The 16,396-nt window shown below is 47.2% G+C and overlaps 1 protein-coding gene across 1 annotated transcript in view; it reads left to right on the forward strand.

The window, feature by feature from the left end:
* Positions 1-16,396, forward strand: part of snx13 (sorting nexin 13) — a 115,954-nt gene that overhangs the window by 9,842 nt on the left and 89,716 nt on the right. The window contains 4 exon segments of the mRNA XM_038797464.1: positions 8,688-8,789; positions 10,952-11,040; positions 12,711-12,794; positions 14,431-14,569. Coding sequence (XP_038653392.1) covers positions 8,735-8,789; positions 10,952-11,040; positions 12,711-12,794; positions 14,431-14,569 — 367 coding nt within the window. The 5' untranslated portion in view covers positions 8,688-8,734.

Here is a 16,396-nt window from a genome sequence, read left to right on the forward strand (position 1 = left end):
ATCCACTGGTATATTTGCGTTCTGCCCTCACTTTATTTTGCTTTTTTTGTTGATGCTTTTTTCTCCTTAAGAATGGTTTTAATTTTTAACTTATAATGTGACCTCTCAAATTAATTAAAATCTGCCAATTATAATTTTTGACACATGCTTGCTTAGTTGAATGACATCTTTGCAAGGATCTCATTCACAGATAATCCTCTTCGTTTATCATCAAGTGTTTTGTGGATAAATTAGTTTGCGTTATTAGCATTGAAGGTACAAGATCATGCTTTTCACATTGGAGAGGGGGAGGAGAGAAAAGGTGAGAGACTGACAAGTTGAAGTTAGTGATGGGTGAATGTAAACTTTGGCAGTATAGCATGGCCACAGTTATTTCATGTAGACATTTTCGCCTTACATCAACCTGCGAGATGCATCCAACTGCATTTTAGTTGCAAATAATGTTTCTTGGAATCAATCTATTGCATATGCTGGTCCAATATCAGAAACAAAAATGTTGTAATATTGCAATTCACAGTACTTGAAAGAGAAAATTAATTGATGTCAAATTGCTTGCCAATTTGGTGCAGGAGGTGAGAAAGAACTCCTGTTAGGATTGTTTCTTTAGTGTGTAATGTATCTTTGTCTATTATTTTGTTTTATTCCCCCTAAGTCATTGACACATTCAGTACGATTCAGAAAGATGGCAGAATCGTAGATCTCCATCAGTTCTAACCATTATGAAGCTGAGAAGATAACTGAACATTTTTTTTTCTCTTGGTGACATTTTTATAAAAAAAATAATTTTTATTGAAAAATTTAGAATTTATACAACAACATCAAACCATACTAAAATACCAATGATAACAGTAATGACAACAATCATGAACCTTCGCCCCTCCTCAATGAACAACCCAACATATTAACAACAACTTAAGTTAACACAATGTTAAGTTACATAACCGTAGCGGAAAAATATAGAAACTATAATAAGGACCCCCCCCCCCCCGGGTTGCTGCTGCTATTGACCAAGATACCTATCTTTGAGCCAGGAAGTCCAGAAAAGGCTGCCACCGTTTGTACTGATCCTCTCAGGGCAAATTTGACCCTTTCCAACTTTATAAATCCCGCCATGTCATTGACCCAGGTCTCCACACTTGGGGGCCTCGCATCCTTCCACTGCAGCAAGATCCTCCGCCGGGCTACTAGGGACGCAAAGGCCAGGACACCGGCCTCTTTTGCCTCCTGCACTCCCGGCTCCACCGCAACTCCAAAAATCGTGAGTCCCCACCTGGTTTGTCCCTGGATCCAACCACCCTCGAAACCGTCCCCGCCACCCCCTTCCAGAATTCTTCCAGTGCCGGGCATGCCCAGAACATATGGGCATGATTCGCTGGACTCCCCGAACACTTGGTGCACCTGTCCTCACCCACCAAAGAACCTACTCATCCTAGTCCCGGACATGTGGGCCCGGTGCAGCACCTTAAATTGGATGAGACTAAGCCTCGCACATGAAGAGGAAGAGTTGACTCTCTCCAAGGCATCCGCCCAAGTCCCGTCCTCTATCTGCTCCCCAAGTTCCCCCTCCCATTTAGCCTTCAGCTCCTCCACTGACGACTCCTCCACCTCCTGCATTACCTTACAGATGTCAGACACCTTCCCCTCTCCAACCCACACCCCCGAAAGCACTCTGTCCATCGTCCCCCGCGAGGGCAGCGAAGGGAATCCCTCTACCTGTCGCCTAGCAAACGCCTTTACCTGCAAGTATCTGAACATGTTCCCTTGGGGAAGCCCAAATTTATCTTCCAGTTCCCCCAGGCCCGCAAACCTCCCGCCAATAAACAGGTCCCTCAATTTACTGATGCCCACCCTTTGCCACCCCCTAAATCCCCATCCTTGTTCCCCGGGATGAACCGATGATTGCCACCCAATGGAGCCTCCATCGAGCCCCCTGTTTCCCCCCTATGCCGTCTCCATTGTCCCCAGATTCTTAGGGTCGCCGCCACCACCGGGCTCGTGGTAAACCTCTTAGGGGAGAGCGGCAACGGCGCCGTTACCATGGCACCCAGGCTCGTACCTCTGCAAGACGCCATCTCCATTCTTTTCCACGCCGCCCCTCCCCCCTCCATCACCCATCACCCATTTACGCACCATTGACACATTGGCTGCCCAATAGTACCCCAAAAGGTTGGGCAGCGCCAGCCCACCTCTATCCCTCCCTCGCTCCAGGAAAACTCTCTTCACTCTCGGAGTCCCATGTGCCCACACAAAGCTCAAGATACTGCTAGTCACTCTCCTAAAGAAGGCCCTGGGGATAAAGATGGGCAGGCACTGAAAAAGGAACAAGAACCTCGGAAGCACGGTCATTTTGACGGACTGCACCCTCCCCGCCAACGACAATGGCAGCATGTCCCACCTCTTGAACTCCTCCTCCATCTGATCTACAAGTCTGGTGAAATTATGTTTGTGAAGAGTCCCCCAGTCCCTGGCCACCTGCACCCCCAGGTACCTAAAACCCTCCCCTGCCCGCCTAAGCGGGAGCCTACCAATTCCTTCCTCCTGGTCTCCAGGGTGCACCACAAACACCTCACTCTTGCCTAAATTTAGTTTATAACCTGAAAAGGTTCCGAACTCAGCGAGCAGCTCCATCACCCCCGGCATCCCTCCCACCGGGTCCGCCACATACAGTAACAGGTCATCGGCATACAACGACACCCTATGTTCCTCCCCACCTCGCACCAAACCTCGCCACCTCTCTGAATCCCTCAACGCCATCGCCAGCGGCTCGATTGCCAATGTAAACAACAAGGGGGACAGGGGGCAACCCTGCCTGGTCCCTCGGTAAAGCCGGAAGTACTCCGACCTCCTCCCATTTGTGGCCACGCACGCCATCGGGGCCTCATACAGCAGCCTCACCCATCTAATAAACCCTTCACCAAATCCAAACCTCCCCAACACCTCCCATAAGTACCCCCACTCCACTCTATCGAAGGCCTTCTCCGCATCCAGCGCCACCACTATCTCTGCCTCCCCCTCAATCGCCGGCATCATGATGACATTCAACAATCTCCGCACATTCGTGTTCAGCTGCCTTCCCTTCACAAACCCTTCTGGTCCTCATGTACAACCCCTGGCACACAGTCCTCTATTCTGGTGGCCAGGATTTTTGCCAGCACCTTGGCATCTACGTTGAGGAGAGATATGGGCCTGTATGAACCACACTGCTGGGGGTCCTTGTCCCTCTTTAAGATTAACTAGATCAGTGCCCGCGACATCGTCGGGGGGCAAAGTCCCCCCCTTCCCACGCTTCATTAAGGTCCACAAACTTTTTATAAAATTCCACCGGGAACCCATCCGGCCCTGGTGCCTTCCCTGACTGCATCTGCCCGATCCCCTTAACTAGCTCCTCCAGCTCAATCGGCGCACCCAACCCCTCCTGCACCTTCGGGAAAGAAAGCCCGTCGAGGGACCTCTTCATTCCCCTCCTCTTCCCCCGTTGGCTCCGACCGGTACAGTTCCCCGTAAAAGTCCTTGAAGACCTCATTCACCTCTACCCCCTTCCGCACCACATTCCCACTCTTGTCTCTCACTCCAGCAATTTCCTTTGCCGCATCCCGCTTGCGGAGCTGATGAGCCAGCATCCTACTCGCCTTTTCACCATGTTCATACACTGCCCCTTGTGCCTTCCTCCACTGTGCCTCTGCCTTTCTAGTGGTCAGCAAATCAAATTTAGCCTGCAGGCTGCGCCTCTCCCCCAACAGTCCCTCCTCTGGTGCCTCTGCGTACCTCCTGTCTACCTCCAGCATCCTTCCCACCAGTCTATCCCTCTCACTCCTCTCGCTCCTCTCCCTGTGTGCCCGGATGGATATCAGCTCCCCATGAATCACTGCTTTCAGGGCTTCCCAGACCACCCCCACCTGAACTTCCCCCGTATCATTCACCTCGAGGGACCCCTCAATACTTCCCTCCTACACACCACCTCCTCCGCCAACAACCCCACATCCAACCTCCACAACGGGCGCTGGTCCCGCACCTCCCCCATCTCCAACTCTATCCAATACGGAGCGTGGTCGGAGATTGCAATGGCCGAATACTCGGCCTCCTCCACTCTCTGAATCAGTCCCCTACTCACCACAAAGAAGTCTATCCGAGAGTAGACCCTATGTACGTGGGAGAAGAAAGAGTACTCCCGTGCCCTCGGCCTCACAAACCTCCATGGATCCACCCCACCCATCTGGTCCATAGACCCTCTCAGTACCTTGGTCGCCGCCGGCCTCCTACCCGCCCTAGAGCTGGACCGATCCAGTGAAGGATCCAACACCGTATTGAAGTGTCCCCCCATGATCAGACCTCCCGTCTCTAAATCCGGGACCCGTCCCAACATACGCCTCATAAAGCCCGCATCGTCCCAATTTTGGGCATATACACTAGCAAGTGCCACCTTCTCTCCTTGGAGCCTGCCCCTAACCATAACATACCTACCCCCCCTTATCCGCCACCACCTTCGATGCCTCAAACGGCACATTTTTCCTCACCAGAATCGCCACTCCCCGGTTCTTCACATCCAACCCAGAGTGGGAAAACCTGCCCCACCCATCCCTTCCTCAGATGGACCTGGTCCGCTACCTTCAGGTGGGTCTCCTGAAGCATTGCCACATCTGCCTTTAGCCCCCTCAGATGAGCAAGTACCCTCGACCGCTTCACCGGCCCATTCAATCCTCTCGCATTCCAGGTGACCAACTGGATCAGAGGGCGTCCCGCCCCCCTCCCCCGTCGACTAGCCATAGCCCATCGACTGCCCGCCCCAGGCCAGCACCCCCTGCCCGACCAGGTCCCCACAGCGACAACACCTCACCTCTGTCCCCCCGGCCCCCACCAGCTCCTTCCTGATCCTGCCAGCAGCAACCCGGTATCTCCCCCCCCCCCCCCGGCTAGGAACCCTCCTAGCCGCGAACCGTCCTCCATTGTACTTCCGTGGGTCAGCTAACTTCTGCTGACCCCGGAAACTCCCGCCAATAACCCGACCCCTCCCAAAGTGGGATCATCCCCCATCCTATCCCTCCTCCAGGCACCGCTCCAGCGCGGGGAAGAACCAGTCTAGGCCCCGCCTCCCCCCATCATCGTCTCCACCCCCCCAGCCCCGCAGCGCGGGAAACCAAAGGAAAGCCCGCGCTTTCGCACTGCCCACCACACCCTTCTGACGCAGCTCCCAAATACCAGCCCCACTCCATACCCCCAACCCGTCATAGAATACAACAAACCCTCCCAACCCTCCCCGCAAGATACAAAACTCAAACAATGCCCCACAGCAAAAAACATAACAGAACAACACCCCTATAAATAACCATATCAAAATTGCAAAAGTACAGAAAAAGAGAACACAGCAACAGCAGAATCCAGCAATAGAGTATTACAACCGACCCCCCAACCCCTAGTTCAAGTCCAGTTTCTCCATCCGCACGAAGGCCCACGCCTCCTCCGGGGAATCGAAATAATAATGCCGGTCCGAATAAGTTACCCACAGGCGCGCAGGCTGCAACATTCCGAACTTTATCTTCTTGTAAAGCACCTCTTTTGTCCGATTAAACTCAGTCCGCTGCTTAGCCACCTCCGCACTCCAATCCTGGTAGATCCGTACTACCCCATTCTCCCAGTTGCTGCTCCTCACCTTCTTGGCCCAGCGCAGCACACACTCCCGATCACTGAACCGGTGGAATCTCACCAGCACCGCACGCGGGGGTTCATTCTCCTTAGGCCTCCTGGCCAGTACTCTGTGTGCTCCCTCCAGCTCCAGGGGCAGATGGAGAGACCCGGCCCCCACTAGCGAACCCAGCATTACAGCCACGTAGGTTGTCCGGTCCGACCCCTCCATCCCCTCCGCAAGGCCCAAGATCCGCAGATTTTTCTGCCTCATGCGGTGACCAAGCTCCTCGAAGCGGTCCTGCCACTACTTGTGGAGCGCCTCGTGTCCCTCCACCTTACTCACGAGGATCCCGGCCTCCTCCTCTCGTTCAGTGGCCTGCGTCTGCAACTCCTTGATGGCAGCGCCCTGGGTCGTCTGCATCTCCGAGAGCCTTTTGTTCGTTTCCTGCAGAGAGCTCAGTACCTCAGCCTTGAAATCTGCAAAACAGCACAGGAGAGCAGCTTGTTGCTCCAGGGCCCACTGCTTCCACTCCTCTGGAGCTCCGACGGCCGCCATCTTGGATTCCTTCCCCCGTTTTTTCTGGGGAGCTGCTGCTGTTTTTACCCCCCTTCCACTCTGAGTTCGAGTCATGAACTGCGGGGAAAGTCGATCAGCACAACTTCTCCCACCGGGAGACGTCGAAAAATTTCCGTTTTGTGCTCTAAAAAGAGCCAAAAAGTCCGTTTGAAACGGGAGCTCCCAAATGTGCGGCTTCCTACGTCATCGCCGCCACCGGAAGTCTTCTCTTGGTGACATTAATAACAAAAGAAAATGCCTTTGAGGAAATGTAATTTCACTGCTCATTACTTCTGTAACTGGGCCATGTGGAGCAATCCGCAACCTGATTGTTGATTTCCAGTTAAGGGCCCTAGTTTTTAGTATGTTCAAATCTTATGCTTATGTAAACGCTAATTCTATCTGGTGCGAGAGCACGACTCTTCCAAGTTTAAAAACAAAATTTGAAATAGAAAATCAGCAGCATCTGTGGAGCAAGATGCTTCAGGTCTGTCCAATAAAATGCATTTATTTCCAATGATGCTGATGACTCAGAGATGGTGATGTAGCAAGTAAAGTGGACAGGGACATGGAATTGTGACGCGACATTGATAGTTTAAATGGCTGGGTAAAACTGAGGCAAATAGAATTCTGTGCGGTTACGTGTGAGGTCAACCATTTTGAACCACTGAAAGAAAGTTTTTAGAGCATTATTTAAATAGTGAAAATCTTGCTTAGAGGTGATGCAAAGCGATTTTGGAATCTGTGTACAATATAGATTTTGTACCTGACCACTTTCAAAAATGAAATTGGAAGCCTCTGTAGCAGTGCTTCTTAAATCTATTTCCTATGCAATTTTAATACCCCCAAACTTCACGTGATCACAGATTGAAAATTTGGAAGGTACGAGACTTGTTTAATATGGGGTTTTGTGGTATGGCCTTCAGCTGCTGAGCAAGGGATGAAAGAGTCTGAGCATGGTGGGAGTTGTTTAAACTACAGGTTTTAAAAAGAAAAATGCTTTTTACGGACTTTTAAACAGTCGCAATCAGGCCTCAAACATCTGTCCATTAGATCATGCCCAACATTAGAAAGGATCATGAAGACCTAAAGGGGCCTCCCAGCAGTTAGCACATTGTTACTTGGAGCTCACAACTCAAAAATAATGTATTCTGACCCTGTTGGGGTTAAGTCCATAGTTTGGCAATTGTTGCTCTGTGGCCAGACGATTTAAGAGGGAAGAGGTTTTGCGGCAGCAATACAAAGCCCCAGTTAAACCACATCTACATAGAACATACAGTGCAGAAGGAGGCCATTAGGTCTGCACCGACCCACTTAAGCCCTCACTTCCACCCTATCCCCATAACCCAGTAACCCCTCCTAACCTTTTTTGGACACAAGGGCAATTTAGCATGGCCAATCCACCTAACCTGCATGCCTTTGGACTGTGGGAGGAAACTGGAGCACTCGGAGGAAACCCAAGCAGACACTGGGAGAATGTGCAGACTCCGCACAGACAGTGACCCAGCGGGGAATCAAACCTGGGACCCTGGCGCTGTGAAGCCATAGTGCTATCTACTGTGCAGCCCCTATCCACTGTGCTACCTTGCTGCCCAAGATCTGGACTATCTTGTGCATTTTCGACATCATACCACGGAAAAGATATATTGATGTTGGAAGTGCAGAACAAATGTATCCGAATGTTCACAGGGCCCCAAAGGTTAGATTATGAGGAGCGTTCATAAGTTAGATAAAAGCAAATTGCTGTGGATGCTGGAATCTGAAACCAAAGAGAAAATGCTGCAAAATCTCAGCAGGTCTGGCAGCATCTGTGGGGAGAGAAAAGAGCTAACATTTCGATTCCAGATGATCCTTTTTCAAAGCTAAAACACAAGAGAAAGTGGGAAATACTAATCTGTGGAGTGAAAGAATGAAAGATGAGTCTTAGTACATAAGCTAGACTTGTATTCACTGAAATAGGGAAGCATCTGGGAAGTTAAGATTTTGAGGGTTTTGAAAGTATTTGACGAGTGAGGTAGAGATATGTTTATCTCCCCTCCGGTGTAAGTCGAGGGCAAGGAGACACCACCTTAAAATCGGGGTAAGACCATTGAGGAGAGATATTGGGCATAGCTCTTCCTGCAAAGGCTGGTACAATTGTAGAACCATCTACCACAGAAAACAATAGAGGCTTGCTTGATTAATCATTTTGAATATGAAATCTATGAAGTTTTTCTGGACGAAGATGTGAAAGGAGACTAAGCTAAAGCCGGTAGACAGAGTTGAAATGCAGATCAGCCTATTGAATGGTCGATGGTGGCCTTGAGGGGAAACATGGTCTATTTGTTCCCATGTACACTTTGCTTACTTAGATACTTTTGTATTGCATCATCATAACTCTCTTTCCATTTTTCAGACCTGTATGTTACGTTTAACTAATAAAATAATATTTAGGGCAAGTTCTTAAAGTAACTGCAATAATATAGTGGATTCTGATACATCAATTGGAGCAACAATTCTGTCATTTCAGATGGTTTGGAAGAGTTTGTTGAAATATTTTTTGAGGTTGAAGTGGAAATGGAGAGAGAAGTCTGCCGTGACCTAGTTTGTACTTCAGTTAAAGATGAAGAAGGTTTGTTATATTTTTCGACTTTACGTATGTTTTTAGCTTTTTGACAATAAAGGATCATACAGAACATATGGAAGAGGAAGGTTATTTGACATATTTTGGCTTATTTAACTGGATCAAAGCTATAGGCCGCGATTCTCCGCAACCACGATGGGTGGGAGAATAGCAGGAGGTCCACTCCCGCACCTCCTGCTATTCCCCCCCCCCCCCCCCCCCCCCCCAAATGGCGTGTCCGGTTTTCTGACACGCCGCTCGGAGAAAGGCGGCCCACGATTCTCCGACCCAGATGGGCCGAGTGGCCTTCTGTTCCCGACCTGTTCACGATGGCGGCAACCACACCTGGTCGCTGCCGTCGTGAACATGGCGCGCCAGGTAAGTGTGGGGCCTAGGGGGGGCGTATCGGGGATCGAGCACCACGACCGTGCTCGGGAGGGGACTGGCCTGCGATCGGTGCCCACCGATCGTCGGGCCGGCGTCACAAGGGGACGCACTCTTTCCCCTCCGCCGCCCCGCAAGATCAAGCCGCCACGTCTTGCGGGGCGGTTGAGGGGAAAGACGGCAACCGCGCATGCGCGGCTGACGTCATTAGGCACCACAGCGGCGTCATTCTTGGCGCTCCGGGCCTTGAAGCCAGGGACAAGGCCCGGCGGTCGAGTTTCCCGGTACGGCCTGCCTATCCCACCGGGTAGGGGAGAATAGGGGGCCGGGAGAGGCTTCCGACGCCGTCGTGAACCTCTCCAGGTTTCACAACGGCGTCGGGCCTTGCGGAGAATTCCGCCCCTAGTTTCTGTCTCCTTGCCCTCCTCCATCCTAAAATGATAACCTGTAACTTGAGTATTTTTACCTCCATTGTACTCTGAAAATCCTCACACATCATTATCATTACTTGTATGAAAATAGAATTCTGGTAATCTTGGTGTGGGATTTTCTGGCCCCTCCCACTGTAGGATCTTCTGGTCCTGTCGAAGTCATTAAAGATTTGAATGGCTCACTTCATCTCCTGCATTGGAATCCGCCACGGTGGAGCTGGGAAATCAGGCCTGGAATGTACCTTTTTTGAAATTGTGCGAATCTTTATTACTGATGCTCCTCTAGTTAAATTGCATTAAGAAACGTATTCTTTTAAGACTTGGTGTTCACTGTGTAAAATATGTAAAGCCTTCTTCCATATAATGTCGACTCTCATTTTAATTAAAGCAACTAGCTGGTAACTTGCATATTGGATATTATTGGATATATACCAACCCAAGTATGGTGAGCCTTCATCTTGAACTGGAAGCACACTATGGGCCTTTTTTTTCTCTTGGAAGCTTGTGTGATGAAACATCTGTTCTCCTCCACCCTACCCCCACATCACACATTTCACCCTACTGGAAAGCATCCAAACTATTTTCCCAGACATTCTAATCTCCCACAATTTCCTTCTAAATTTTGCTGCCTGCGCTGTTATGCACACAAAATCCTGTTCACCCATTGACCTGCATTTGCTCCTGGTTATGCAACACCTTGATTTTTAGGATTCTCATCCTTGTTTTTAAATCCTTCCCTGGCGTTGTCACGTGCCACCCTGCGCCAACCCTAACCCTAAGCTCCTCTAGCCAAATGGCACTCTCAGATATCTGGGCTCTTCTAATTCTGTCTCCTTGAGGATCCTGACTCAGCTATTGGTGGCCTTGTCTTCAGTTGCCTGTGGCCTAAAGGATAGAATTCCCTCCTGAAATTTCTGTTTCTCTACCTCTCTTCCTTTTAAGATGTTGCTTAAAACCTGCTTCATTGACAAAGCTTCAAATATCACATGTGGTTCAAAGTCAAGTTTTTCTTGCAACATTCGAAGAAGCACTTTGGATATTTGAAAAAATGAAATGAAAATTGCTTATTGCCACGAGTAGACTTCAATGAAGTTACTGTGAAAAGCCCCTAGTCGCCACATTCCGGCGCCTGTTCGGGGAGGCTGTTACAGGAATCGAACCGTGCTGCTGGCCTGCTTGGTGTGCTTTAGCGATTTAGCCCAGTGTGCTAAACAGCCCCCCAGTGTGATAAACAGTGTGATTTAAAGTCACTATTAGAAATAAGGTTGTTGTTGTTGAAGTAAGATGACCCTATTGGAGATTTTCTGTATGCTAGGCATATACAGCCTGTTGAAATCAAATTGTCTCTCGTTTCAGGGTTCCTGCGAGATCTTTCTGAGATTTTACTGTATTTGTTTCTACCTCCTGGAGACTTCCATAACAAGAACATGAGATATTTCCTAAGGGTGAGATTGGCTGGTTTAACTTTAAAGATTATATAGTCATTGAAAGTGATATAATTTATAACTATTTCAGCTGCTGCTTTTAAAGTTCTGTTTAACTGGAGAGAATTGTGGCTTATCCAAGTTTAGATGTCAAACAAGTAGTGTGATAGTACAAAAACAATAGAATGGTTGAGACAGTTGGGAAAGAGGTAGAACTGGATGTCAGCTTACATATGAAAGCTGATCCTGTATCTTTATGTCTTGTTACCTTGGGATGATTGTAGATGAGAAAAATGAGGGAACAAGAATGACCAATGAGGGACTCGAGGTAACAATGTGGGGGGTGAGAAGCTAAGCCACAGGTGGATATGCTTTGGCTGCGATTCCCTTTTTTCCACTCCTTTCCATTCTTTTGGTAGAAGAGTGTCGTATGCTATTGGAATAGTATATTATCAACAAAAGCTTGAGGATATGATGCTCTGTAACAAATGCTAGTTATTTCTTACGAATCATCACCCTGAATTGCACTGGTTCTTTGGTGCAATTCATCTTCTGTCGGTTTTACTTGTGGGGGAAAAAACCCCCTGCAATTTTCAATGCAAATTGCAGTTAGTGCAGCATGAATTTTGGTGGCCTATTACATTAATTTTAAAAACACCATGGTCGAAGCAGGCTCATCCACAAAATTGACCTACCCCAAGGGTGAATTCATCACCATTGCAAATTACGGCTGGAACTTTCTCGGCTGCTGGGGTTCTCTTTTTCCACTGGTGGATTGTTTTCCCCCCCACCTGTGAATTTCCTGGCGGTGTGGGATGGCTTCAATGGGAAATGCCATTGACAAGCAGCAGGAAGAGAGAATCCCACCCTCCACGTATTTGCAGGCCTTCAAGAAAAGTTCAACCTGGATCTTTTGGACACAAGGTCACTAATATAATTTCAAAGATTTTGAATGAATTGTTTTTATTAAAAATACAAACAAATTGACTTTTAACAATTCTAGGTTTTAAATGTGGTCCAGTTTAAGAGTTTAAATATTTTTTGTGTAATAAACGTAAACCCTAGTAATCAAACATTACCACATTACCTTACTTGAATATATCAAAGAATATTTTTTAAAGAAAACAATTAAAACCTTTAAAACATTGCCCAATTGAGTATCCATAAAATTTATTGTGTTCCTTAGTTATATGCAGATTCATTCAGCAGTTGTATTTTTGCAATCATTATGTGGTCTATTGGGGAGTGGCTCCATAACAAACTGCTCATGCGATAACTGTCATAAAGGATGTGGTAAATGCCAATAAATGTGTCCAGTTATTGAAACCTAGGAATTGCTGCAGGAAAGTAATAGGGCGGGGGGTTTAATTTGAATTCAACTGAGCAAAGCTCTCAGAGCTTTCTGAATCCTGATATAATTGATACCTGCTCAAAATATGCAATTTCCATTTGGAATTCTTCTCTATTTCGAACACTTAATATTGTATAAATCTTTCTATAAATATAAACACATGTTATAATGTTGATGTTTAATGACACAAAGTTTATTGGGAGAGAATTTTCCATCGTACTAGCAGGAAATTTAAACTCTGTTGTATACTTTAGAAGCTGTGTAATTTTCAAATGTGTTAATACACTACTATGATTTTCAAAATGACAAACTAGCCAAAAGGATTATTTTAATTTTTCAGGAAATTTTGGCTAAAGGAATTCTTCTTCCATTAATCAACCAGCTCAGTGATCCTGACTACATTAATCAGTATATTATATGGTTGGTAAGTGACAAGTTTGACTTGACTATTTGTTAATTCATTGGAATACTAATGCATTTTGAGGAGTGAATTATGTGCATGTTTTTCTCTCAGGTTAAATGTGATTTAATGTATTTAAAAGAAGTCCACTCCCGCCATTCACATGCCCCTCCATCGCAAATTTGTTTTCTCGGGCAAATCTGAGCACTTGTTTTGCGGTTTGTGGCCTGAAATTTTTCTCATCTGCAATTTTTAAAATGTCACACTTCTCATCTAGGCACATGGTCTACATCTCTGTTGACGTTGTGGTTTTCCAGCAAGGAGCATTGAATTCAAAATCAATGTCCTCATTCATATATCTCTCCTTGGTCTCAATCTATATTTGCAACCTCCTCTAGCCTTTTACTCCTACTGATTGGCCTTTGTTACATGTCCACCTTCCGGAACACAGCCACCTACTGTTTGGCTCTACACCTTTGGACACTATCTATGAACTGTTTTACATAGATTTCCCTTCCCTCGTCTTCAAAATAAATCCTCCTCAATACCTCTTTCAACATGGTGTCAGATATCTCCACCAAATCTGGGATGATAGAAAAATGGGACATAGAATAGGGTGAAGAGTGGGCAGTGGCTGAAGCTAGAGACCCAAACCTTAGTGTAGAGCCCGTAAGATCATGGTTACTTGATGACATTGTTGATTCACCAGCTACTGGAGCCTGTGTTTCTGCCCGCTAGTTCTTGCAAGACAACCTCAAAGCTGCCATAAACAAGTGAAATATAAAGTCCTGTTCACATGGTAGCAGAGCAGGTCAGTCTCTTGATACCTTTTCCAAATTGGCTTGTGGCTCAGTTCAAGCACTAAGTCTGGCTGTGAACCCAGGAATCAGCTGTGAGAATGACTTGTGACCTCATTGAGGTGAAAGGCAGCAGACCTGGAGACTGTGGCTGGATTCATGCTCTACTCCATTAACTAAGGGAAGAGATCTCTTTTATTTCCCTCCTCTCTTTCACCACCAGCCCCTCCAAAAGTCTCTGGGGAGTTGCTCTTACACCTCAGCTGTGTGCTTGTTCGCCTTGTGCTTCTTTTGGCTGGAACCTTTCTAATTGAGCCCAATGATGAGCACTGTTCGCAATTTTACCCTTTGTGAGATCACATGGGAATGAAACTCCCGCAAATGGCTAGAGTTGACTGTACATTCATGTATTTGACCAGAATAAATACAGAATAGAAGATTGTAGTAACAATCGTGTCCTCATTGGGGAAAATTGGCAAAGATGGCGCCATGTTTGGGCCTGAAGAAAAATAGAACAGAAAATGCTCTTTTGAGGTGAAAAGTAAAATATGATGAAATTAATGTAATTGTTTTGTGGCTACAGGTGCAAAATTGTACTGGGGAAGTCCTGCGAGCATTTTTCAGTCCCATGTTCTCGGTTGGGAATGGTACCAGCTTCAGTAATTTCTAGGAAAGGAACAGGAGAAAATCTGAACAAAAAAATGTAGACATATCAACAATGAATTTTTCCCAACCGTTATAAATCAACTTGGGTTAAATTTGGAATTATTTTTACTTGTGCCTTCTCTTGTTGGATATTTTATTTAATTAAAATTAATTTGATACATTGATTTTAAAATTACTGAGAATCTTATTTATTTCAGATCCGTGATGCCAATTGTAATTATGAAGCTTTTTTGAATATTATCAAATTAAGTGACAGAGTCGTAGAATTAGAAGCAGTGAGAGATCGAGCAGCAGAGGAGCTGCAGTATCTTCGATCTTTAGATACCGCTGGTGATGGTAAATATCCAATTTTATTTGGTTTTGCTGATCTCTTAAAATGTGCTGGAGGGAACAATTGAACAATAAGTAATGTCTCCCTTGGCCACAAATGGAACAAGATACAAATAGAGGGTGTCTTGTTCAACCATGGATTAATGAAGTATCATCCATAATCTTTGGAGACAAACAATTTGTCAATGTGGGTTGAGTGAAGCATGGTAGTGCATTGGCAGTAATATGGATTTTCAGAAGGCATGTTACAAAAATTCATTATATAATAAAGTGGAAATGTTTTTTCAGGAAGGCTCGTTATTTGATAGATATTTGATATTTGAAATATACAGGAGCAAATCATCCGCGTATTTGATAGATAAATATTTGCAGATATTTAAAGGTGTTTCCTGGCAGCAGATTAAATTTGTCCTCTAGTGCCTTCAAACTGGGAAAGCTCCTGTCTATGAACAGATCTCCCATCCTTCTGATGCCTGCCCTCTGCCAGCTCTGGAACCCACCATCCATCCTACCCGGGCCAAACCTGTGGTTGTTACATATCAGGGTCCAGACCGACACTCCCTCCACCCTCTTGTACCTCCTCTACTGTCCCCAGATCCGCAGTGCCGCCACCATCATCGGACTTGTGGAGTAACGGGTCGGCGAGAACGGCAAAGGAACTGTTATTAAAGCTCCCAGGCTAGTACCTTTACATGACGCTGCCTCCAGCTGTTCCCACCCCCCCACCGACTGCGCTCCAACAGCGATCTCCTTACTCGCGGGGTCTTATTCGCCCACACCCGCTTAAAAAAGGCCTTGGGGATGAAGATGGGGGAGGCACTGAAAGACAAACAAAAATCTGGGGTGGACAGTCATTTTCATGGTCTGTACCCTCCCTGCCAGTGACAGCGGGAGCATGTCCCACCTTTTAAAGTCCCCTTCCATTTGCTCCACCAACTGGGTCAGGTTAAGCCTGTGCGGGGCGTCCCATTTCCTGGCCACCTGTATGCCCAGGTAACGAAAACTTTTCTCTGCTATCCTGAGCGGCAGCTCTTTCAGTCTCTCCTCCTGTCCCTTGGCCTGGATCACAAACAACTCGCTCTTTCCCATGTTCCGTTTGTACCCTGAAAAACGACCAAAATCCCTCAGGATCCGCAGAACCGCCACAGGGTCAGAAATATACAGGAGCAAATCATCCGCTTATAGCGAGACCCGATGTCTCCCCCCCCCCCCACCCCCCGAACCAGTCCCCGCCAGTTCCTCGAGGCTCTCAGAGCCATAGCTAGTGGTTCTATAGCTAGGGCAAATACTGACGGGGAGAGGGGACACCCCTGCCTCGTTCCCCGGTGAAGCTTGAAGTACGCCGACCTCAGCCGTTTTGTACATACACTTGCTACAGGTGCCTGGTACAGCAATTTCACCCAGCCAATAAAGCCCTCACCAAACCTGAATCTCCCCACCGTTTCCCAGAGGTACTCCCATTCCACCCGGTCAAAGGCTTTCTCTGCGTCCATCGCTGTTACCACCACCGCCTCCCCTCCCTCTGAGGGCGTCATAATAATATTCAAAAGTCTCCGGACATTGGTATTGAGTTGTCTGCCTTTAACAAACCCAGTCTGGTCTTCCTCTATCACCCCTGGGACGCAATCCTCAATTCTTGTGGCCAGAATCTTAGCCAGCAATTTGGCATCCACGTTTAAAAGCGAAATCGGCCTGTATGACCCACAATGTTCTGGGTCCTTCCCTCGTTTAAGAATGAGTGAGATCAAGGTCTGTGACATTGTTGGGGGGGGGGGGGGGGGGGGGGTGTTCCTTTCTCTCTAGCCTCATTGAAGGTCCTCATCAGGAGTGGGC

The sequence above is a fragment of the Scyliorhinus canicula genome, chromosome 5 (assembly GCF_902713615.1).
Source record: "Scyliorhinus canicula chromosome 5, sScyCan1.1, whole genome shotgun sequence".
NCBI classification, from domain to species: domain Eukaryota; kingdom Metazoa; phylum Chordata; class Chondrichthyes; order Carcharhiniformes; family Scyliorhinidae; genus Scyliorhinus; species Scyliorhinus canicula.